The following is a 25,246-nucleotide window of genomic DNA, read 5'->3' as shown; positions in this document are numbered from 1 at the left end:
ATTCACAAAGGTCAAGACTATTTTAAATGACATTGTCGTGGACTTTATGTGACATAGATTACAGGGAAAGACAGACAACAATCTTAATTTTCTCTTGAAAGCCAATCCTTACTCAAAACATTGTTTTCTTCATCATTCATTCATTCATCGTCTACCGCTTTATCCATTTAAGGGTCGCAGGGGGTCGCTGGAGCCAATCCCAGCTAACATTGGGCGAGAGGCGGGGTACACCCTGGACAGGTCGCCAGCCTATCACAGGGCCACACACAGAGACGGACAACCATTCACTCTCACATTCACACCTACGGTCAATTTAGAGTCTCCAATGAACCTAACCCCATTCTGCATGTCTTTGGACTGTGGGAGGAAGCCGGAGAACCCGGAGAGAACCCACGCATACACGGGGAGAACATGCAAACTCCACCCAGAAAGGCCCTGGTTGAACCGGTACCTTGTATCTCTGCCTTCTGATGGCAGCAGGGCTCGGGATTTGAACCCAGAACCTTCTTGCTGTGAGGCGAAGGTGCTAACCACTACACCACCGTGCAGCCACATTGTTTTCTTGTTTTTGTTTTTTTTACACGAGCCCTGCTGCCATCAGAAGGCAGAGATACAAGGTACTGGTGTTTTTCAGGCAATGACAATATATCAGCTTTAGTGCTAGACAACAAGATAACAAGATAGATTAGGCTGTTTCACTCGTTGTCCTATGTGCCACAAAAGCAAAGCAAAAAATGTTAAGAAATGGGATAAGCGTGGCTGGTCCTTTATGACATAACTAGCATCATAAAGGATCACATGTTATTGTAATCAAGTGAGATTTCTGTTATCAGAGAAGATTGCTGTATAATGAAACATGAAAAGATCTGTGATTTCCATTTGGAGTTGAGAAAGCTTTTCATAACATTCCACACCTTCACCCAGGGATTCTCACATAATATATCTACTGGATAGAAAGAAAATAAACACAATGTCTGTGGATGGACACTGTAGCAGTAAATGATTGTGTCATATGATCACTTCTCTGAAATTCTCTGACACCATTATAAATATTATGATATCATATGTTGGCTGTAAATTGTAATAGTTGAATAAACAGATGCAGTGCAAGTTTGCATATGAATGTTTGAGTATTGTTTGCAAGAAGGGCAGATGCTTGCAGATGTTGAGGTGGAATAACGCCGACTGAGCAGTAGAGGGCGGTAGGACACGGGGGGGGGGGGTGAAAAGCACATGGGAAAAGTGCATGATCTGGCTGTTAGAGCAGCTGTGAAAGATGTTTTGTATGTGTGGATTTTGAAAAACAAAGTGATAAGAAAAGGAAACGCCTTCCGTCACAGCTTCAATTCAAATGGCGTAAAGTTGTGTTTTCCCAACAGCGGGCACACAATCCCATCCAAGGTGATGCTGAGGGAAATGTCCGATCCCCAATGACTTTGGGTTTATGAGGTCTTGAGTGCAGGAGCTTCGGATGGAGGTGGAGAAGGTGACGGAGGTGCAGCCCCCTCCCTCCCCCCCTCCTCGGCTCAGTGTCTCCGGCTCGTCCCCGGTGCTCGTCCCTCCCACCTCGGTGGCCTCAGATCACCACCGCGTCGCCTCCGACTCGAGCCCCACGACTTCACCGTGACCTCGACGAGGAGAGCGACGACCATGTCCCCGCCAGAAGCCCACGAGTAACAGCGACTTGGAGAGGTTGGTTGGCGTTCCCCGAGGGGATGATGGAGCGGGGGTTTATCACATCCGCCCCCATCATCCATGGGCCGTTGCGCGGTTCTTCCTTCATCAGCTGGCCGGGCATCTTGACGCGCGTCTCGTCTTTCACTGGGAAGTGCTCGGCTCCCATTACTGCGCCGGACAATGGGATGTTTTTCCACTGAGGCAACTCTGTGCTGCTTACAGTAGAGATACAGTAAAAAAAATCTCACCCGCATGTGAAGAAGTTAGTGTTGCCTGACGTTCGTGTTCCTTAAAACTTAGAGTGAAAGTTCGTGGTGTGTCTCTGCAGAGCCCCCAGACATCACTGGTGCATGAACTGCATTTACTCCAATAGAAGTGGAGCAAAAGGACCAGTAAGGAAACAGGTGAGGTCAAGTTTGACAGAGTTCTTCTAGTCTCCTGCTGTTTCCCTTTGTTGTAACTGACCCACAGTGTTTTCATTTGTTTTTTAATGGCATGTCATGCAGATATCAAGCAGCGATTTATTATTATACCGTACCAGAAGGAAGAAATAATCACTGCCCTCTCGAATATTACAGATAAGTGTATTTAGAGCCGACGCTCATCAGACAACGGACGACTTATAAACAATGAATTTAATTTCTCCTCAAGGAATATAAGACTTCAATCTGCCTTCGCATTACGTAATGTAATGACTCTTCACCTGTTTCGATTAGTTGTTTTCTTCCTTCCTCCTTCCTGACAGTGATCTATAGCAACCCTGTGATCCGTTTTAACAGGATGTCACTCAGATATCACAGCGAATATATTTATTATGGTAGTAAAGCAGAAAAGATACAAATCTCTGTAATTGAATTAGTCCGACCTCAGAGCGGGTCAAGTGCATAATGTTCTAACATTAACAGAATTATTGTTATTGTAGTCTTGGTTTGTCGGTTGCTTTCCTTATGATAATATCAACAGTAAAGTGACCATGTAGTTCACCAAATGAGATTGAAAACCTCGTCAATTACGCTGAGGTCAACATTAGCCTGTTATGTATGTGAATTTGATATGTATATAGCATACCTGTCTATCTGGAAATGTATTTTCTCTGCTCAAGAAGTGTCCAAGCTGCTTCCTGAGAGAGAAAGTACATGACTTTGTAACCGTTTTATGAATAATCCGTGCTGTAAAGTTAAACAGAACATTTATGCTTAAGATGATGGTGTTGCTGTTGCTGCTGAAAGCCACACATTTCATCACAGATTGTTTTGCTCCACATCTTCTAAATCTTCAGCCAGACTCCAGGGAGAGAGATGAATTCTGCCCAGATGCCACGAAAGGTGCTCAGATATTCAGTGTGTCCCTGGGTGTTTCCAGAAGGGCATTGCAGGTCTAGGGGGTCACGCAAGACGCTAGAGCCACAGATGGAGAGCGAGAGGGAGGGAGGGACATGGCAACTGGAAGGCTGGAGAGGAGAGAGGTGAGAGAACATGGCAAGCGGCTCTCGTTCTCACTCCCTGCACTTGATTATATTGAAAAATGGGTCGAGTAGAAACCGAGTGGAAATGCAATAAAAGAGAGGAGTCTATGACAGGGCGAGAGACGATGCTGGAAACTCTAGGTGAAAGCTGATCGGCACAACTCGCGTGGAGATAGGCGGAGTATTGATTGGTCATTTGCAGCCTCGAGCCGCCGTCTGCCATGCCGTTTAGTACCGTGCACTATACAAACCTGAGACAAAGATGCACAGCGCCTCGCCTCTGTAGCCTCATCGCCTCTCATCTCTCTGCCCCTCCCCACCGTTACTTATAGCTGAGATAAAAACCCAGTGAGTGAAAGCTGTGAGGTGTGTAAGATTAACAGGTCAGCATAAGTGGAGAGAGTGGGGGTGGAGTCTAGAGGGGAACGTGAGAAGACCATATATGAGGCAGAAGAGAAAAGAAAAGAAGAGAAGAGAAGAGAAGATGTTCTGTTGTGCATGGAAAATTTCACTCTATTGCTCTTTTTCATCCACCATATTAGGAGACTGATAGAGGATCTGGCCAAGCCACCAGTCCCCAGACACACTGTGCCACGGAGACAGATGCAGCTCTCTGCTGAATGTCATTTCCTCATTATGGCTCTAAAACACCAGAGATGGTCTTGTGAGCATGTGAGCTGTTGTGGAGTGGCTGTAATGTCTGACTGAGTTCTACTTATTTACAGCGAGGAAAGTGTAGTTTTCCACACACTGAAACAAACCAAAAAAAAAACAGAAAATAAAGTGCACCACCTGATGTTGTGTTCATCGAAAATGAGCCGTTTCTCTCTCTCCACTGTGTCCTCCTCACTGCTTCTCTTCCTTCACCTCTTGTCTCCCCTCTGCAGACAGTCTGATGGGCCATAGCCGAAGGAAGCCGGCAAAGTGGAGATGTTCAGAAAGAGGTTACCTCCAGGTCAGTGTCCGACATTAAACAACACACTCCACTACCATTTAATCTAGTTTCCTCCGTGGCACTGTTTCTGGTGGCTTGATGGAAAAAATGCTCACGGGGTGTATGGAGGATAGATTCTCATATGGTTGTCCAAACTTAGTCTTGAGGTGTTCAGAGATTCGCACTCAAGACAAGCGTGAGTGCAACTGTGTGTCTAATCCACACACAACAACAACATGTTGGCAGAAACACATTTCATCTCATTGTTCATTGGAGAACGGCCTTGGACTCTGGCCTGACTCTTCACCAGTTTGTAATTGCTTTTAAACCCAACTCATTGTATTTACCTTCTGTCCTGTGAGTAGAATGTTGTACATTTGTTGTATGTCTTCATCATGTGCTGCTTTTGTCTGTGAACTGTGACTGCCTTCTTGAAAGAGAGATATTGTAATGTCAATGGGACTCACCTGATAAAATAAAAAGATACTGTATACATATTCTACTGTAAACGCCTTTTGCTCAGGTGTGAAAAGTAAAACATTGTTCACCTGCCACACCGTCTTCCTAATGACTCACACTAATGTTGAAACACAAGGTGTATTAGTGATCCTGTGTGTTAATGTGTAAACTCAACATAAAAAAGTAAAATCAGATCACGGTGAGGACAGTAGACGTACAGTAATGCCGGTTGTAAATTTACTCTGACTTGTCTCCTCATGCAGTGTGGATACAAACTGCTTCTTGCTAAGTGCCGAAGGGACAACACACAGGGCAGAATGTCAGTCTCAGATTTTAGTGGGCAAAATGCATTTCAGGATATTAAGCAACCCATAAAATGTAATGTAAATATGTGAAGATTATTTTAAGATAGTGTGCTGTAATTTTACAGTGGAAGACCTGTGAACTTACTTAGGTCTCCAACTTGTGAGTAATGATGACAACACACTGTCTTAATTATTTACATTACATTTTATGGGTTGCTTAATATCCTGAAATGCATTTTGCCTACAATGGAACTACAGGGCAATATTTATTTGTGAATGTGAATTATATGAAAAAGCAGAAATTGAACCATGCTTTTCCTCCCCACAGCACAGATGAGTAGCTCTCTCTAGCTGAGCAGATTTGACAAGTGAAACTTAGTCATTCTTATCCACTGCATATCATGATGGATATTTGTGCGTCTTGATTGTCTTCATTTGGGATGTGCAATGGGGAGGGGACCTGAAATCCTTAACTCTATAGAGAGAAATTAGGTTATCGAGCCAATTTCATTGGATAACTACAATTTTATTTCAATTAAGTCGGATTTTTGAGTTTTTGGCTGGAGCCAATCCCAGATGACATTGGGCGAGAGGCGGGGTACACCCCGGACAGGTGCCAGTCTATCAATCTTAAATCAATAAATGAGTTATCTTGCAACCATGCATTGAATGAAGCGGTGGTAATAAGTCCCCTGCATTACTTTTTCTGGAAGATCAGACCAACGCATAAGAGAAGTGAGTGTGGGCACGAGGCTTGCCCAGCAGCACATGCCCGTGCACCTGCCTGGCCCCGCCCACTGCAGTGCACCTTCGAATGAAACTCGAGTACTGCACGAGCCACTTTGGCTCCGAACACGAGGGGCGGGCTCCAATCGCCATTATCTGCGCACACTGCGCAGATCCACAATGGCGCCCGGTTTCCTCATCCACTGAATCGCTCAGCTGTGGGAGCTCTGCAGAGGTGGTTTCCACGGCAACGTGCATCAACTGCAGAGCCTGTGTGGTTACGTAATGCGCAGAGGAGGACAGTGTTGTTTATGCTGTGGATGAAACTTATAGGAGGATGCAGACGTTGCACGTGCGCGCATCATTTAAGTGATCAGCCGGCTGTCGTCAGAATTTATTAAAAAACAACAACAACAACAACAACAACTGACATCCGTTTGTGCAACAAGGAGTCAAAGGCTTTAAGAAATGTGGGCGATGTAAATTAACGTACGCGCTACATAGTCGATTTTTAAATAATTAAGAAGAATAATAAGAGCCCGTGATGTCGGACTTTATTATAAGAATGACCTCAGTGTTGCTGCGAAAGTAGGTGTGTGTGTGTGTGTGTGTGTGTGTGGCGCGTGAGAGCGAGAGCAACAGAGAGGCAGGGACGGGACAGTGCGCGGTTAATCCAATTTGGCTGAAGTCGGGACAGGACTCCGGAGCTTCATCCCCGCGTCCTTGCGGAGATGTGGCGGTCATCCGTCACTGAAACAGCGCGTATTTAAACAAGCTTCCGACGGTGACTGTCGAAGTCAGAGCAGAGATGACAGTACTGAAAGAAATCCCGGAGAAATGGTTTCCAGTGGTTCTCCCACTGCAAAGAAAGAAACAGAAAGGACTTGGTGGAGGCAAATCAAAAAAGGAGAGGAAAGGTAGGAGATGGTGCCACAGTTAAGGATGCGGCTGGACAGTTTCATTCCAGATGCGCGTTGTATTTTGTCTTCGACATTGTTGTTCTTTGTGTTGCTGAATTCATCTATGCAGATTGCACAAACTGCATTACAGTGTTTTTCCAAATAAATCATGCCTCATTCTCATCCCAACCAAGTCCAAGTTGAATTCACACTCCCTCATCTCACTCACCCCGTTCTATACTTGAATGTGTTTCTGTAAACACGTGTGTACATGTCACCATTTACTTTTTTTTGGAATGTACCCCTTTTTGTCCAGCCCTTTAATAACGGTTTTCTAAACCGGATCACTACTTTGGACATTATCATCTGGGATCAACTGAAAACGTTGATCTAATAATAGTTGTATCTGCTGTTCTTCTTATATGTCAATCTGGATTTCACTGCTAGTCTGCTGTTTTTGCTTAGTCTGACTCTTTTTTTAGAAAAAATTTTGTTTTCAGTCCTTTGGTAGCCTGTCTAATGTGACTCAAAGTCATTGCTCAGTATCAGCTGTTAACCGCTGAAAGCTGAAAACTGAAAACCAATCTGAGTTTATCTGAATTTGAATGTTGCGAACACAAGGGAAGGATGTCCTTGCATCTGCTGCCTGAGACACTGATCAATCCTCCAGGCGCCAGCCTCTGCTGTGGCTGCACTGCCTCGTCTGTATCCTTATTCCTTAGCTTAACCATCACAAATCATGCTGGATGTGCGCCTTCATTTGACCTCCAGCCCATCAGGCTGTCACTGTGTCACTTACTCGTTTTCCAGCAAATTAGATCACCGGGTTGCGCGCGCGTGCTTATGCGTGTGCACGCGCACGAGCGCAGACCGTTCTCCTATTCCGGTTTAGATCTAATGAAATCAGCCCTCAGTGAGCGACGATCACTTCTCCACAGAGTCGGATCCTGACTTAGGTTTTATTCATGCCAGGGACAAAAACATTCCCCACAGCTCAGACTGACTGAGCTCCTTGGTCGTCATTTGGACTTCAGTCTGCACTATAACGTGAGGGGACTCTGTGGCACGTGCCGTCACATGTCCAGCCATGGGGAGGAAAAGTGTTAAAGAGACAGGAGGTGGATGGAAGAAGATGAGAGCTTTTGCTTTAGGTTACAGTTAGTCATTCTGTGTAAAATAGTGTGACATTAAGAACCTTTATTTGAATCAATATTTATTTACTCCCTTACCTCTCAGTTGCTTGTGGAGACCGTGTGCTCGCAGGACAGTATAAGTCTGCGACTCAACGTTTCTCAGTAATGCTTTATAGATCTATACAGACCTGCTGCGCAGCGGATAGTCTGCGTCTGGGCTTCTGATGCCCTTGAAGCCCTCAGAGACAGTAAACACTTAATGGGCAGTTTGCTAAAGATGCTCACCCATTCAGGTTGCACAGGAACGAGTGGGACAGACATTGGAGACATCGGGTGCCGTGAAGCCCCGGTGACTCTGTGCTTACCTGGCTTACTTCACGCAGGGTCAATGCAGCCTTGGCACTGCCTGTCGGACAGATCTACTCGGTGAACACTTGCCCCAGATGGTGACACAACAACCTTCAGATAGAGTGAAGAAGTGCCAGAGGGAAAAGGGAAGAAAGAGCAGAGGGCTGGAGTTTCAACAGAATAGATTATGGAGAATTGTGTCTGACAAATGTGATATTGTATTATATACAAGAGGGGACATATCAAATAACACCAACCCTGAGCTGTATCCCTATATGTTGCTTTTTATACATTCTTATCCTTTGATACACGTGAGGTCTAACACATATTATACACATACTATTTGTACACTTTATGATAGACATCCCTAGATATGTTTGGGTATAATAATCCATTGTGGTCAAAAACGATGAGCAGGACTGCTTTGTGGCAGCAATGTGATGAAGTATCTACATTTTTAGGCATTTCACATCCTGGATTAACCCAGAAACAAACATTTCTGTCTGGTTGCTATTTTTTTTCCAGAAAATGCACTGTATTACACTATTCATCAACATGATAAACACCATGATACAGTAAATGATCCACATCCTCCATTTTGTTCACACATGGAACTCTCACCAGATATTAGCATATGCTACAAACTTTGAATATATATATATAACAGAGTTAGACATGGGGATTTTTTTCTTGACTTTGTTTGAAAACAGCCCTGCTGGTCTGTAACCGACCAGAGCTCATCTGCCCAAACAAATCTGTCTCATATGGTGACAAGCTCTTATGGGATCTCTTCGAGTGAGCCGTGTATGTTTGGTGAGCCCTGAAAACAACAGAGATGAAGATGTGAGGTGTGACGTGGGCAAAGTGAAACAGGACTTCAAGCTGCTGCAGAAACACAGGAAACCACAGGGTCTTTGTTTTTGCATGTGATTCTGGGGTAATGGATTTTTTTGTGTGATGTCCCTTCCTGTGGCGCCTCACTGGCTTTCAGTCAGACTTTATGGCTACCGTACCTCTGTGCATAACAAATGCTTTGGCCCTGCATTTCACATCTGCACGTGTGTGTGTGTGTGTGCGTGCGTGCACTGAGCTGTGTACAGCCCAGTGCGAAACAGGCCAGTCATTTCATTTAAAAAGCAGTCTCATCAATATTAGAGGAGAATGGCCTGGCGGAGGAGGAGGGGAACTCCAAAACTGATCTGCGTCAGCACAAACAGAAACCTAAAAACAGCAAGAAGATAAAGAGCAGGGTCAGGAGGGGAGAGGTATATGAGCTGGAGAAATTAACATGGTTTAACTTCTACTCTCTCTAGATTGACGACTGTAGTTCGATGTAATCTATATTGTTATACTTTTCAAACAGCGTTCATCTGTGGCGACCTGTAATGAGTCCTGACTCACGCAGATGAACACACACTCTGTCCCAGATTGCACATCCGCTCATCAGCAGAGGCAGCAGTTAATTACGAGGGGATTAGTTTGCTTACGTGAGTGCGTGAGACATAGCGATTCTTTTTGGCCATTTGTCTTCATTGATAATCCTCAAACACACTCCAGCTTCACTGATTTAAAAATAGATGCACACACATAGACAAGCACCCTTCTTCTTTCTTTCTGTATATTCCTGTTTCATTTTTGCATCTTGTGTTTCTGCAGAGGAGGAGAGAAGGGTCAGAGCCAATGACAGAGAGTACAATGAAAAGTTCCAGTATGCGGTGAGTGAGTCTCCTGGACTATATTCTTCACTACGTGTTGCAAAATATGGACTTAAACATTTCCCATCTTTGAAACAGTTCATCTTAACTTTTTCTTGCATCCCCTCCGATCATCCAGAGCAACTGCATCATGACATCGAAGTACAACATCATCACCTTCCTGCCCGTCAATCTGTTTGAGCAGTTCCAGGAAGTAGCCAACACCTACTTCCTTTTCCTGCTCATACTGCAGGTGAGGAGACAAGGTGAAGGAGGGATTGTAAGAGGCTTGTAAGCATGAAAGAAGGAGAGAGAAAGATCTCTGTATCTGTATCCTTGTGTGTGGGGACAGTAGGAGTGTAAAATGCCAAAGAGTTATTGGTTTAAATCTCTGAAAAACAAAGGTGTGTCAGAAAGTGGTAGCTGGTTTAAGACGTAAACCCAGAAATGTATTACAAGTTAATTCTAACAGTAAAGGTTGATAATATAGAGGAGTCTATAGGTTAACTTAACTTAATAGCTTTGGGAATTTGAGGGATCTGATGGAAAAAAGCATGGTAAAGTAATTCCTACCAAACACTGTTATATGAAAACCTTTCACAATCATGTTACGGTGTTACCACAGTTTTGCTGATTTTTAACCATAGCCGCATGACTTTAGGGTTGGCAGTGTCGGTCCATCACGTAAAAAACAATCTCGTGGGTTACCATGGACTTGTGCAGACATCATAATCGTCAGAGGATGAATCATCAACTTCTTTCCTCCAGAAACACCAGCAGGGCAACATTTAATTTGTTCACTACATTTGTTTAGGACTGTACATTGTGTTTAGTGCAGATTATTGTTACAGTATGTATGGTACAGACATGTTCGCTCAGGTTCATAAGGAGCTCAGTGGTCCGCTGTGTGGCTTGGGTCAGGTGTAGCAAACTAACCTGAAGATCAACCTCTCTGTCTCCGTCTAGTTGATTCCCCAGATCTCCTCCCTCTCCTGGTTCACTACCATCGTGCCTTTAGCTCTGGTGCTGACCATCACTGCAGTAAAGGATGCCACGGACGACTATGTGAGCATGTTTTCTCACGCACTCGTGAAAATCTTGCACGTGCAAGGGTAGCATTACAGTGAAATACCTTACAAGGACTCAGAGTGGCCTCGACTCAGTTCCTGAAAAGCTCACGGTGATCTTTGTCTCCCGCAGTTTCGTCACAAGAGCGACAACCAAGTGAACAACCGTCAGTCTCAGGTCCTGATCCGTGGCCTGTGAGTCTGCTGTTTTTTCTCTCTACAACGGAGCACTTCCCTTAACTGTTGCACCTCAAATTGAGTCTTCGTTATTCAAGTTTTATCTGGTCTATGTCACAGCGCCTTTAACTCAGTTTCTCTTTAACGTTTCTGGTGGTTTTTGCTGTTGCAGTCTTCAGAATGAGAAGTGGATGAATGTTCGAGTGGGTGATATCATCAAACTGGAGAACAACCAGTTTGTGGCAGTAAGTGTGTGTCCAATGCAGTGATTTGCACCACACACGCACACACATGCATTCACTAACACTGTAATCAGTAGAGCAGTGGACCAATTTGGGTTGTCTTATCACTTTAGATCTGCATGGAATTGTGGCTCTTTATACTGTATCATGCTATAATGCTAAATGGGTTTCAGTAGATTTCAGTATTTGCCTCATTAGAGGACACAAAAACTGTAATCACAATCATCTGTGCTAATTCTGTTCCTGTGCCATCTGTGCCGTGCAGTGGACGCCAACCTGACCTATCGTATCTACTTTCAGGCTGACCTGCTCCTCCTGTCCAGCAGTGAGCCTCACGGGCTCTGTTACATCGAGACAGCCGAGCTGGACGGGTCAGAAAACACGCCACACCTCACCGATCGACGCACAGCACCTCACAATCTGCCACGCCACATCTAAAGCGCTGCATGTTGTCGTATTATCTTGCAGAGAGACCAATATGAAGGTGCGTCAGTCGGTATCGGTGACATCTGAACTTGGAGACCAGAACAACCTTTCTTCATTCAACGGTGAGTATTGAAAACAATGTCATCTTCCTCTCCCTCGGTTTCTGGCCTGGTTCGCCTTTTTGAAAATGTAAAGGTCATTGGTTTTTTTCAGTTTGCCCTTGTGTGTTTGACACCAATGTTATCCACCCTCACATTCTCGCACATAAGCAAAACAAACCTACACTTTCTGCCCTCCCCTGCCAGCATTGAACGACAGCCTATCGTCACGCGCCCACCAGCACATAAAAACAAAGAGTTTCATATCAGCACTGCGCGCCCACACACACAGGCACACGCACACACTCAATGCATTTCTGCAGCAAATCACACTTCCCCTCATATCGACTTACGAAAGGTGTGTGTGTTCCAGCTTTTGAGCGTGTGACAGTGCCCTGATTTCAGGAGGATGATTAATCCGACACTACATCATACAGCTGGGAAAATAAACCTAGCGCTGTAATTGGATTTGGTGGACGTCTGTGATATAGCATCTAATTTGCATTTGTGTGTTTGTGTGTTTTTTGTTTGCCCGTGCTCGTTTGTGTGTGTGAAGGCGAGGTGGTGTGTGAGCCTCCCAACAACAAGCTGGATCGTTTCTGTGGGACGCTGTACTGGAGAGACAAGAAATACACCCTTACCAACCAGAACATGCTGCTGCGAGGATGTGTCCTCCGCAACACGGAAGCCTGCTATGGCCTGGTCATCTTTGCAGGTGGGTGTGTCTGTGTGTGACATGCATGTGTGTGATGCATGCAACCGGTCTGACGTTCTGTGTTTCTGTCCCAGGCCCAGATACCAAGCTAATGCAGAACAGCGGCCGCACTAAGTTTAAGCGCACGAGCATCGATCGCCTGATGAACACTCTGGTCCTCTGGGTAGGACATCCCACTTCTCACTTTCATGACATAACTATTTCAGGACATGATCTCAGTGGCTTCAATCTAGCTTCCTATATCCCCTCTAATCATGTATTCTATCCCAATTTGGGCTCAACTGACCAAAGATCCAATTGTGAGATACCTGATTGTACATTTAGACACCTTACCCTCACTGTGTTTCTCCATTTGTGTGTCTCTGTCAGATCTTTGGCTTCCTGGTGTGTATGGGTGTGATCTTGGCCATTGGTAACGCTGTGTGGGAGAGAGAGGTGGGCTCCCTGTTTCAGAGCTACCTGCCCTGGGACCCTCCTGTGGACAACTTTCTGTTCAATGCCTTCCTCTCCTTCTGGTCCTACGTCATCATCCTCAACACAGTGGTGCCTATCTCTCTGTATGTCAGGTGAGGACAATTCAACAAGTAAGGGACATAAGTAAAAATAAATACATAGAAAAGACATATATATAAAACACAAAAATTTAATTTGGGGTTTAATAATGCTCTGGTTTTAATGATATATTATTAGTAAGTTCATATCTTATATATAAATGCATATATATATATAAAAAAAAAAAATTCAAATGCAGTGACTTTCTTACTTTCAGTATCTTGTGTGGAGGAGCAGGAGTATGTGTATTTTGAATATGAGTAATAGATTTACTAAAATGATTAAAATTAATTTTAAAGCAGATTACAGAAACGTCACGTTATTTCACCTGCCACTCTTAAAATACAACATTTCAGATAATGCAGACAATAAATACGATATAAATATTAGATCTATAATATATTTAAAAAAAGCTAAATTATAAGTGCTTATTGTACAACCTCATACCTAAATACAGTTTATATGCGATGTGAATGGTACTGCCATAAAAGGTTAACTATATCATTGCCTGAATGTCAGCATTTCATTTAACGCTACTGGTTCTGCAACCCCGTCCCTCTCTCTCCTGTTTGTGTGTCAGTGTGGAGGTGATCAGGCTTGGTCACAGCTACTTCATCAACTGGGACCAGCACATGTTCTGCTCACAGTGTAACACGGCAGCTGAGGCCAGGACCACCACTCTGAACGAGGAGCTGGGCCAGGTGGGCATCCACACTTGTGATATTGATATTTCCTGTATGTTCTGTCCATTCATCCTAGTTTTTCTTAGCTTTCTAAAGCTCCTGATTCCTTTTCTCAAAATCAATTTTCCATTTACATTCATTAAAAGAAAAAAAATCCAGCAGTTACTGAAATAAGCTGAATCTAAATTCAATTGCAATGGTGAGAAATTCCCCACCATTTTAAGAATTTTACAACATTTTATAGAAATGCATTTTTCAACATTTAGGTTGATTATAAGGCAGAATATCGTTGCGTTGCCTTTTTATTTCAAAAGACAATGTTTTTAACTTTTTTTAATCCTATCTTTTAGTAACAGTGAGACTAAAGTAACATAAAAAAGTAAGAATATATCTGTTTTTTGTTTCATTAGGTTGAATACATCTTCAGTGATAAAACTGGAACTCTTACTCAGAACATCATGAGCTTCAACAAGTGCTCTATCAATGGACAGACATTTGGTAAGTGCACACTTAAACACAGACACGTGTACAGTAGAACTTGTGGTGTGCAAATACAGTTTATACCATTTTAGCATATTTCCTAATCTTTACTTGGGTACTTACTCACCATAGTAACCAACACTTTCTCCAAATAACCTAATTCGTAGGCTCTATTTTATAGAGCTGTCATGTTAATATCCTTGTTATTTCAAACTAAATATCAGGTCATTTTTTATTTTTTTTAAAAAAACATTATAAAAGAAAATTTAATTCTATAAAAGTTAACTGGAAAATACAAAGGCAACAAATCTTACACATCTGATGTTTGTCAGGTGAAATTACAGACCCACTTGGTCCTCAGCCAAAGGTAAGCAGCCTACAAAAAAATATACACACATTCATATGAACAAATATATTGAATGTATATGTATATGTAGTTACCAGTAGTTTACAGCATATTATCTTGACCCTCCATTTGTCTTCAGAGACTGGACTTTACTCCCTTCAACCCCCTGGCAGACCTGGACTTCTGTTTCTATGACGACACGCTGCTGGAATCAGTGAAAGTGGGAGACCTGCACACTCAGGAGTTTTTCCGCCTGCTTTCCCTCTGTCACACTGTCATGAGTGAGGAGAAGAGCGAGGGTGAGGAGGGGAAACTGGGAGGGGGATGACACCAGCACATCACCACCTGTCCATCATTCATTTTTCCATCATATGTTATTATTGTATTTTTCTAACCAGGAGAGCTGGTTTACAAGGCTCAGTCTCCAGATGAGGGCGCCTTAGTGACAGCAGCTCGCAACTTCGGCTTTGTGTTTCGCTCCCGAACGCCAGGGACGATCTCCACCACAGAGATGGGACGACCCGCCACCTACACTCTGCTCGCCATTCTGGACTTCAACAACATACGCAAAAGGATGTCTGTTATAGGTGCACAGATTTTATCATTTGATGTATCTTTATTAGTGTTACGGTTGGTGAAAATCAGACGATTTTTTAATCAATAATATGGATTATTATAATATAAAAACATATTATAAGCAACATTAACGAACTGAAGTGTAAAAAGTTCCTCTGAGTTTTATCCACATTTTATCTCATTTACTGTAACTACAGTGACCAGCACCGACCTAAACTACTCTCCCCCTTGTATATATGGTGAAAATCATATTCAATAAGCCTTGTAGTGTGTCTACCCTCCTGCACCACCTCCATTGTGGTGTGCTCAGAAGAAGGAAATGTTTCAGTTCACTTTATGTGAAGAGACTGAGAGAGAGACTGTAATCACAAGAGGCAGCGCATTGGATGTACAACGCCACTGTTAAAGACAGTTATTCGTGTTTGAATCACAAATACATGTTCCGATTATGATACACACTCCCACCTGCTGACAGGGGATGAGCTATTAGTCATGTTTACATTTTATTCCTCCGTGAGATTTTACTGTGTGTTCCTGTGATTTATCTTCTCCTAAAAGGCTGGAAAGCTTCCCAGAAAATCAGTGGTCATAAATCACTCTTGCCTAAAGCAACAACTGTTGGTCTAGCAACAGAGCAGTGAGGCCACAAGGGTCTGAGCACACACTCCATTCGTCAGCGCCGAACAATATTCAGATGGACACGCTGTGTGACCCACTGCACGCCTTTTTTTTCTGAAGCAGCTGAGACAGAAAGAAGAGTCTGGTTATTTGAAGATGATGCAGGATTATATTGATTCCTTTGAGTATTTTGTCTTCATAACTCTCGGTTTTTCCTTTTCAGTGCGTAACGCAGAGGGCAGGATCCGTCTGTACTGTAAAGGAGCTGACACTGTGCTGCTGGAGAGACTCCACCCCTGTAACCAGGAACTGACGAATATCACCTCAGACCATCTCAATGTGAGTGGACACACAAAGTGCTTCCACTTTTAGACGAAGCTCTGCTGCCATCTGGTGTCTGCACACTCCGAAGCAGCTGTAACATTTCCTGATCAGATATTGTGTGTCACCATGACAGGAGGCAAACACAGACGTTGCTTTGGCCTTTAAAAAAACAACGATAATAGTGAAATAGAATATCATCAATGCGTAGGATGTCTTTGTTTCTCCTCATTTGTATCTTCATGTCACAACGTTTGCCTATTGTCTACGTTTGTCATCGTTTACATCCACATCAGGAGTATGCAGCGGATGGTCTACGGACCCTGGCCCTGGCCTACAGGGACCTGACAGAGGACGAGTGGGAGGCGTGGTCCGAGAGCCACCGCTGCGCTGACAAGGCTACCGACTGCAGAGAGGACCGGCTGGCGGCCGCATACGAGCAGATAGAGCAAGACATGATGGTCAGTGACTAGGTTTGAGAATGTGCATGTGGCTCCAATTCAGGGGGTTTCCTTTAAGTGGCAGTTTGACTTTCATGTAACCATTGGTTTCTCAGCCAACATGCATATCCCTCCCCAAACAAAATACAAAGGGATCTTAGTTAATTTGTTAAGAGAAAATCCTTTAATTTACTTTAGCTGAAAAAAAATTGTTGGGTCAACTTGTTGCAGGGACTTATCTAGTAGACTGTTGATTTAATGAGAGAGATTAGAGGTAACCTGTTTTCCACTGCTTTATTAAAGTCATAACATTAAAATCGCATTTAAATCCTTCTCGAATTCCAGCTGTTATGATACTGAAGTTTGTGTGTGTGTGTCTCTATGTCTGCCTGCCTGTGTGCTTAGCTTCTGGGGGCCACAGCCATCGAGGACAAGCTGCAGGAAGGTGTACCAGAGACCATCGCTGTCCTGTCTCTGGCCAACATTAAAATCTGGGTTCTCACTGGAGACAAGCAGGGTGAGATGCACCCACTTTTACAACAATTGTCAGGGGCAGCTTGCATGCTGTTGATTTAAAAAAGTAGCAAAAGTTCAAACAAATAGGGATCCACATATTTGTGGTGAGGTGTGCACTGATGACGTCAGTTGTTACTGCAGCCAGTACCTCTGTGTGCGTTCAACCATTCATGCATGCCCACATCTCGGTTTCTGTTGTCTGAGAATGTAGTTTACGCAGGGTAAAGCTTGCTAAATCTGCAAGTTCCTCTGGGCAAGGCAAGAACTTGGAACTATGAAATTCAAATTCTAAAAATCTATCCATCTGCATACATCTGGCCAAGTGTCCCATAGATGACCTCCAAAATAACAGCAACTGGGATACAGATAAGGCAATATTGAAATCAGGTTTCCAACACAAAGAACATCAGGCAGTCAGATTGAACATTGCACAAGGTTGTGGCTGCAGGAGCACGTAGAGTGGGTCAAAGAGAATGCTGGCAGACTGAGGTGTTGAACAGTGAATGAGCTGAAAGCTGAAACAAAATTAAAATGGAACTAAGCGAGGATGATTGAAAAGGATTTTGAGCATTTGCTAGACTTTCTGAATGAGCCTATAACTCCTTAATAATCAGCTCAAATTTGTTTCAAACTTGTGCCGTCAGTCACTTTGTAAGAGAACGTATCACTGCTCTTGGAATCTGTGTGAACTATAATTCTGGTACCTGTTCTCCACTTAGTTTGGCTGAAATGCTTCACTGCACATCAGTAAACCACTCTCACTCTCTCACACAGAGACAGCTGTCAACATAGGTTACTCGTGCAAGATGCTGACAGATGACATGACGGAGGTGTTCATCATCAGTGGACACACTGTCCAGAGTGTGCGGCAGGAGCTCAGGTCGGTGTCCTTGACCGGAAGGACGGCCGAATGTCCACCTTCCTCCTGGTCTACTGTATCTACACTGTAGTATCCACACTGTGAGCTAAAATAACATACGCCAGAAGTGAAAGCATGCTTGGCGTATGTAGCTGTTATGGCACAGTGTTCCAGTAACTGTATGAGAAACACTGATCAAAATCTATTGCTTAAATTTTATTTAAGCATGTCATTTGTCTTATTTCGTTTTTTCTTTGTTTTCCTAACTCTGTAAAGTGGCCTTGGGTACTAACATTACACAAACCCAACTATTATTATTATTAAAAACTAAATGACTTATCCGTATGCACAGCCAGTGGTGCAAATGCCCTTTTTGTTATATTTTGAGTTCAGTCACCTGCTCATGTGACTGCCTCTCACTGATGGGCACACACTGTATTGCTCTAATATGTGGTTCTCCAAAGTTTGCATTGCCTAAAGATTGCATACAACAGTTCCCACAACAACAACAAAAAGTGTTGAGTTGAGTTTAGCTCAGTTCACTTTATTGGCATTATTATGAAAGTTGTCAGGAACTTGCCTTGGTGAGTTCATAGGAAAGAGATTCTCACACGACACTGTATTAACACAACCTTGGTCTGAAAACAAAACAAAAAAACGCTAAATAAGGGGGACACTAAACCATTCAAGTCAAATATCTTAAATATCTTAATAAACATCTTCAACTTCAGCAATAAAATCAGCAGGAATATTAGGATCGGGGCCCAACCTACTACAGTCTCCTCACTGACCTGCTGTTTTTCAACTTTGCTACCTTCCTATTTTTTATCTCTACTTTGATTTATTTGCTCTGTGTCTATTTTCCTCCTCTCCCATCTCTTCTTTTAACCCCTTCATATATTCCGTTGTGCCTTGGTGCTGTTCTCGTGACACAAACGAGCCCCGTCGATGTGGAGTCTGTTTGTCCTCCTCTCCAGGAGGGCGAGGGAAAGGATGATTGAGCTGTCACAAACCAGAGATGCAGTGAAGGAGGCTGGGATGGAGGGATGGGGGGAGGCATACTTCACCGGAAACGGGCTCCGAGAAGGAGATGGTACAGGAGGACGAGCGAAACAGCTGCCGTGCCCTCCTCCTCCACCTCCTCCTCCTCCTCCACCTCCTTCCAACCTCATGGACAACATCTCTGGAGAGTTCGCCCTCATAATCAACGGTCACAGTCTGGTATGAATAACACTCTCATGCAGTTAACTCTCATGACTGCACATGCAAAACTAGCAGGGGCCACGAAAAATGTAACTGTCAACTGTCAGGAAATAGCGAGCTGCCAGAAATATGTTATCAACAAACCATGTTTTTCTTCCTGAAATAGTTGTGTCCCAAAGCTGCAACTCTGACCCCGTGTGACCTTTAACTCTTGACTCTCTCTCTCCTGTTCTTTAATAGGCCCACGCTCTCGAGGCAGACATGGAGACGGAATTCCTGTCGACTGCGTGCGCGTGCAAAGCAGTCATCTGCTGCAGGGTCACGCCGTTGCAAAAAGCGCAGGTGGTGGAGCTCATCAAGAAGCACAAGAAGGCCGTGACTCTGGCTATAGGAGATGGCGCGAACGACGTTAGCATGATCAAAAGTGAGTTATGCAGGTGTGATCGATAACTGAAGGATGGCAGAGAGGAAAGAAGGACGTGTAACCGGGTTGTTGTTGACATGGAGGGTAAATAGAGAAAGAGAGAAGTAGGGTATTGCCACGTGTGTGTGTGTGTGTGTGTGTGTGTGTGTGTGTGTGTGGCGTGTCTACCTTTGGGTGGAAACTGTCAGCAGAAGTATGGTTGTAGAAGCTGTCAATCTCCTTGACGTAAGCGAGGTTTAGCTGTGTGGAAATGCGTGTTGCAGTAGGTGTGATGTCCTCATAGATTTGAGGACTGGTTCCTCAGCGTCGTCAATGTTTTGAGCGTTCCTCAAAACCGTGTTGACGTGCAGGTTTTCCAGTCATAAGGAGCCCATAAGGCGCAGATACACATTGAACAAACCTGCAGAATTTCCCTTTTGTTATTATTCAAAATCCCAAATTTTCCAAGATGCCAAATATGTTGATCTGAGCTTTGACTTTTTAAGTGTCTTGTATTTGAGTATTTCATTAAGTGTATACCAAATGTAAACAGTGTGATAAAGAATGTTACAGTCGCACAGTGTTTAGCAAGATTGTTTTTTCTAACCTGATGCTGATTAAGTGGAAACAGAATAATGTAACTAGACGTGAAGAGGTTAACACAATAACCCCATGTTCTATTTCTCTAAGTATGTTTTTGTAATATTCCGTGTTTTGTAATTGTTGCCTCACCCTCTGTGACCGTCTGTATATGTACATCATGTCGAGATGAATACGTCTCGGAAACGCAGCCAGCGCAGCAGTGATGGGATGGGTTGTTTTGGTTCTATTTCTACTTCCTTTTAATAGATCATACTTTATGAAGGGTTTAAATGTGACGGATTGTTTTATTAATCTTGATAAACCCTTGAGAAATAATTTACGAGTGATTTACTGTAGCTCTTTCGGTCTTCAGAATATAAACTGTCAATTGAACCTGTATCAGTTTCCTTGTGGGAAAGGGTTGTAAAATTTATAACTTATTAACATTAATTAAATCTAGACTTGACCTAGATTGTAAACCCTTTATATTTACTACTAATACTAATATTCTGAATTTCCTAGTTTTTTCTTTTTTTTTGGAAAGGGAGATTTATTGAAGTCTTACTGTATGGAGATAGTTCCAAATCAAACACAAAGTAAATAAAGCTAAAAATAAAAATCTATTTCTTACTGCTTCATTTGGCTTAATTTCTCTCTCTTTCTCCGTGCACCTCTCTTCTCCATTCCTCCAGGCGCTCATATTGGAGTTGGTATCTCAGGTCAAGAGGGGATCCAGGCCGTGCTGGCCAGCGACTACTCCTTCTCCCAGTTCCGCTTCCTCCAGCGTCTCCTGCTGGTCCACGGCCGCTGGTCCTACCTGCGCATGTGCCGTTTCCTCTGCTACTTCTTCTATAAGAATTTTGCCTTCACCATGGTGCACTTCTGGTTCGGCTTCTTCTGTGGCTTCTCTGCTCAGGTCAGAGAGGATAACATAACATCAAACACACGTGGGGTTAGGACATCACAGTCATGATGTTCTCTGTGTGCGTGTGTGTCTCCTCTCTCTTGTAGACTGTGTATGATCAGTACTTCATCACACTCTACAACATTGTCTACACATCCCTCCCTGTGCTGGCCATGGGGATATTTGACCAGGTCTGTTCAAACTATCACTAAGTATGGAGATTACAAATACACTACATATGATGTATACATATGTATGAAATAGAAGAAACCCCACGAATGTTGCTGAGTTCTCTGTCACTTGTTTTAATCAATGTCGATTTCTGCCGTATTGTAGGATGTTCCTGACCACAGGAGTCTGGAGTATCCTAAGCTGTACGAACCCGGGCAGCTCAACCTGCTCTTCAACAAGAAAGAGTTCTTCATCTGCATCGCCCAGGGCATATACACATCGGTGGTGCTGTTTTTTGTCCCCTATGCTGTCCTGTCTGACGCCTCCCAGAGCAACGGGGTGCCCCTCGCCGACTACCAGACCTTCGCCGTCACCACAGCGACAGCACTGGTCATTGTGGTCAGCGTGCAGGTGTTTAAAAACCCAAAGTGGTGTTAACTCGCATTACCGCTGGGAACCACCATGTTCTGCTGCTGTTCGTTCCGTCGTTGTGTTTTTTTCTATTCACCTCTGCTGTTTTTCTGCGTGTGCTTCTGTGCGTAGATCGCTCTCGACACAGGCTTCTGGACGGTCATCAACCATGTGTGTGTGTGGGGCTCTCTGGGCTCCTACTTCACCATCATGTTCGCCCTGCACAGTCAGTCGCTCTTCAGGATCTTTCCCAATCAGTTCCACTTTGTAGGTCAGTCCCCATTTTCAGAGATAATAGAGATCATATATCAGCCAACATTAATTTACACATAATAATGATGAACAATAATGCGTCACATATTTTTAATACATTTTGAACAGTAAGCCTTACTTGAAATTGGATTGGAAGTCATTTCAGAATATAGCAAACTTAGCAAAAAGACCGAACAAGATAAAAAAAAGGAAAAAAATGCAGCCATTACTTTTGCCTGTAATAATATATCTATTGATAATATCAGCTCACCAATATAATATATGAAGACGTGCAAAGATTTGTAAGTGTGTTATATTCACACCTTAAATGAGGAATCTGAGTGAGATCATCAAGTAAAAATGTCTAATATTATGTATGTATAGTGTTTTTGTTCATGTTTCTGTGTGTCTATCTATATGTGTGTGTAAGAACAGGTAGTGCCCAGAGCACGTTATTGCAGCCAGTCGTGTGGTTAACTATTGCGCTGGCAACAGCAATATGCATAGTTCCAGTTTTGGCATTCCGCTTCCTCAAGCTGGACCTTAAACCTCAACTCTCAGACACGGTGAGAAAACACAATGAGAAACACACAATATCAAATTCACTGATGTCTCCATCTTCTTCATCTCAACATACCTCAGTATCATCTGCTCCAACATGTCAGGTGGAAACTGACAATGATTAACTGCACACGTACCAATGCTTGATCTGTGTGTTGTGGTGTGTGTGTGTGTGTGTGTGCGTGCGTGCGTGCGTGCGTGCGTGTGTGTGTGTGCGTGTGTGTTGTGGTGTGTTGTGTTGTGGTGTCTTGTGTGTGTGTTGTGGTGTGTTGTGCTGTGTGTGTGTGTGTGTGTGTGTGTGTTTGTGTGTGTGTGTGTGTGTGTGTGCGTGCGTACCTGTTTGTCTGTGTAAGATGACTTCTTACCATCAGTAGCCTCATGCACTTTGAATACCGTGCAAATATTGACTTGAACAGTGGACCCTAATGACAGAAGCTGATTTTGGGAGGCTCTGTCAGCAGGGTTGTAAAGAAGTTCCTTTTGTTGTTTTTTTAGTTTGTTCTTTTCCTAGTTTGAGTGTCAGTTTGATCAACTACTGCACAGGGCCTACAATAACTAAAATTTGCATGGGAAACAAAATGCAAGGTACACAAGTGGCCCAGGAGCAACCAAGAAAGACATTAATGGGAACATTTAGAAACCCTGAATATTAGTCAGTGTATTAACATTTGAATAAATAAAAGGGGCTTAAAATGAAGCAGAGAAGATTTTTTGTGAGATCCTTTGAATTACCTTGGAGGTGACCTGCATGCTTTTTGTCTTTAATGATCAGGTAGACTGCGTTTAACCATCAATGACATGTCACTAGAAATGATGCCCCCCTTCCTCTCCTTTGTCCGTGCCCCAGGTGCGCTACACTCAGTTGGTGCGGCAGAAGAAGCGGAAGCCAGTTGGCCGCAGCGTAGGCGGTGCCTGGCGCGGCACGGGCAGCGTGTCAGAGGGTCGTCTGGGCGCTCGGGGTGGTTCTAGGAGGTCAGGCTACGCCTTTGCCCACCAGGAGGGCTTTGGAGAGCTGATCACCTCGGGAAAGAACATGAGGCTCTCGTCTATGGCTCTGGCCTCCTTTGCCTCCAGACACAGCTCCGGCTGGATCGACACGCTGCGAAGGAAGAAGCACACTCCGCCCAGCACCTCGGGGGAGTGCAGTCCAGCACCCAGTTGTGTCTCTGGGTCAGTTCCTCCACTCTCAAACTCCTCCTCTGTTCTGGGCGGCTCACAAGATACACCTATTGAGCAGGAAACGGGCACAGCACCCGCCCAAAATACGCAGCCTGTTCCGTCGTCATCCTCACAAACCCCACCAGCTATAGTGCCGGATTCAGAAGCAGCTGCACCTCAGGGTCAAGCTCAGGCCCCGAATGCCGGCGTCTTCAACTCCTCAGCGGTGAAATGCCATGGAGGAGACTCACCTGGAGGCTGGACACTCTCTCTTAGTACTGTGCAGGTGAGATGCTGTCATTTCCATTTCATATATCAATTAACAAAACGGTTGCAACGCATATAAAACCATAACATCCTGTATTTACTCTTCCTTTGTCCAATAGGAAGCTCTGTTTGGTTGGAAGGGTATTGCAGCTCGCACTAGTGGATCCAACAGCCATGGCCCACCCTCCGTTGCCAAGGAAACCAGCCAAATTGAGTGAAGCATTCCTGATAAATGGAGGAGTCACTTGTTTGTCAGCTGTTTGCAGGCACATACAGAATGTGTTCTGTGCTTTTCTGGAGATATACTGAGAAATGGAGAGGACGTGGACTGTAGTAAAACCCACTATGAGTTGGGATTTAATGGTGAATGATTGTACATGTTCCCACGGCGTACAATGACAGAACATCATGAGATCGACACTATACACGTTGCACTGCAGCAGTTGCAGAAACAGATGTCGAGATAACTAATTAATTACCTAAAACATTGTTTTCACTTCTGCAAAGATTAGTCTCATTCATAGCTAAGGCGCACAGTATTCCTCAAAATCAGCAGTTAGTTGAATGAATGAATGAGCAGTAACTTTAAACCATTGACGTGCAGACATTATAATATGTACATGTGTTTGTTTTTTTGTCTCTGTGTTGACTATAGTTCTCAGTGAGAACGGCTCCTTAAGTTACAGAACATTGCAAGGCTCTTGCTAAATTTTTCTCTCAATGTATATGTTTTGATAATTGTTTTACCTCTACATGTTTTCTGTTTTACATCATATTGATGTGTTTTATTATGGCCTAGTTGAAATGTACCTTAAAGCAAACTCTCAGTGCTTTTCTCCTTCAATTTGCAAGTGAGGCCTTTTTTTGGTCTGACAAAGGCCCGGATCATGTCTATGTACCTCTCATGTAATGACTCACACCGCCACAGTCTGGCTGTCACAGCTATTTGTCAAAGTCTCAGTCATACATGTTGTCACTTTTTGTGCAGATTCATACTCCTCAAAAGTGCTTTAAATTTCTATTCGTAATCTTTTTTTAAATTATTTGAAATCATGCCAAAAGTCTAATCCTCATGACGTCTTTTTCCCCGATTCCCGATCCATCAGTCAAGCATTAGCATCCCATCACATTGCAAATACAATAAGTAGGTTAAGCAGAGGAATGGAAAAAGTTGTTAAAAGTTGGTCAACAAACACATTATCTCTCACGTGAGAGAAACATAGTGTCCATGCAAATATCATTTCACGTCGCAACTCAAGTGTAAGATGGTCCGAGAAGTAGTGAAGCGTTGAATTAGAGCAAAAAGAAATGACAACATGAGATTTCTTTTGTGTTTTAATCTTAACCATATGAAAAAACTTTCGTGCCACAAGCACCCTTCAGTCTACCACATCATCTTGGTGGTGTGGCATCACTCTCCACTGGCCGGGGTTCAAATACAAATGGAGAATATTGTAAGAGATATTTTGAGCTGTGTGCAAATAATAAAAAAAAATAGCAGTTCTATTGAAATAAAAGGGAGCAAAGCCAAAAAAGTCTAACGGTGTCGATTGTGCACAGTAAAACTACAGGATGTAT

At 43.6% G+C, this 25,246-nt stretch overlaps 1 protein-coding gene across 9 annotated transcripts; it reads left to right on the top strand.

The window, feature by feature from the left end:
* Positions 1-369: 369 nt before the first annotated feature.
* Positions 370-25,206, top strand: atp8b2 (ATPase phospholipid transporting 8B2). 9 transcript variants are annotated; one of them, XM_047332726.1, is made up of 32 exons: positions 370-1,692; positions 2,006-2,081; positions 2,957-3,142; positions 3,685-4,097; positions 9,603-9,661; positions 9,780-9,893; positions 10,607-10,705; positions 10,841-10,902; positions 11,057-11,129; positions 11,427-11,497; positions 11,595-11,674; positions 12,207-12,365; positions 12,440-12,528; positions 12,735-12,931; positions 13,498-13,618; positions 14,011-14,098; positions 14,413-14,447; positions 14,566-14,725; positions 14,825-15,013; positions 15,844-15,959; positions 16,238-16,402; positions 16,787-16,898; positions 17,672-17,777; positions 18,734-18,977; positions 19,200-19,383; positions 20,637-20,860; positions 20,956-21,039; positions 21,185-21,430; positions 21,563-21,701; positions 22,118-22,248; positions 23,091-23,687; positions 23,788-25,206. In XM_047332726.1, the coding sequence occupies exons 4-32, from the start codon at positions 4,073-4,075 to the stop codon at positions 23,884-23,886; spliced, it is 4,068 nt and encodes a 1,355-aa protein (XP_047188682.1). In that variant the 5' UTR covers positions 370-1,692; positions 2,006-2,081; positions 2,957-3,142; positions 3,685-4,072; the 3' UTR covers positions 23,887-25,206. The 9 variants fall into 9 exon arrangements, with proteins under 9 accessions (XP_047188682.1, XP_047188692.1, XP_047188685.1 ...); XM_047332736.1 differs by having other exon boundaries at positions 370-2,081; positions 3,685-3,871; positions 4,030-4,097; XM_047332729.1 differs by lacking the exon at positions 2,957-3,142 and having other exon boundaries at positions 4,030-4,097.
* Positions 25,207-25,246: the final 40 nt, after the last annotated feature.

Source organism: Scophthalmus maximus, chromosome 1 (assembly GCF_022379125.1).
Source record: "Scophthalmus maximus strain ysfricsl-2021 chromosome 1, ASM2237912v1, whole genome shotgun sequence".
In the NCBI taxonomy this organism is placed as follows: Eukaryota; Metazoa; Chordata; class Actinopteri; order Pleuronectiformes; family Scophthalmidae; genus Scophthalmus; species Scophthalmus maximus.
The sequence above is the reverse complement of the archived record's forward strand: the minus strand, read 5'-3'. Positions and strand labels throughout refer to the sequence as shown.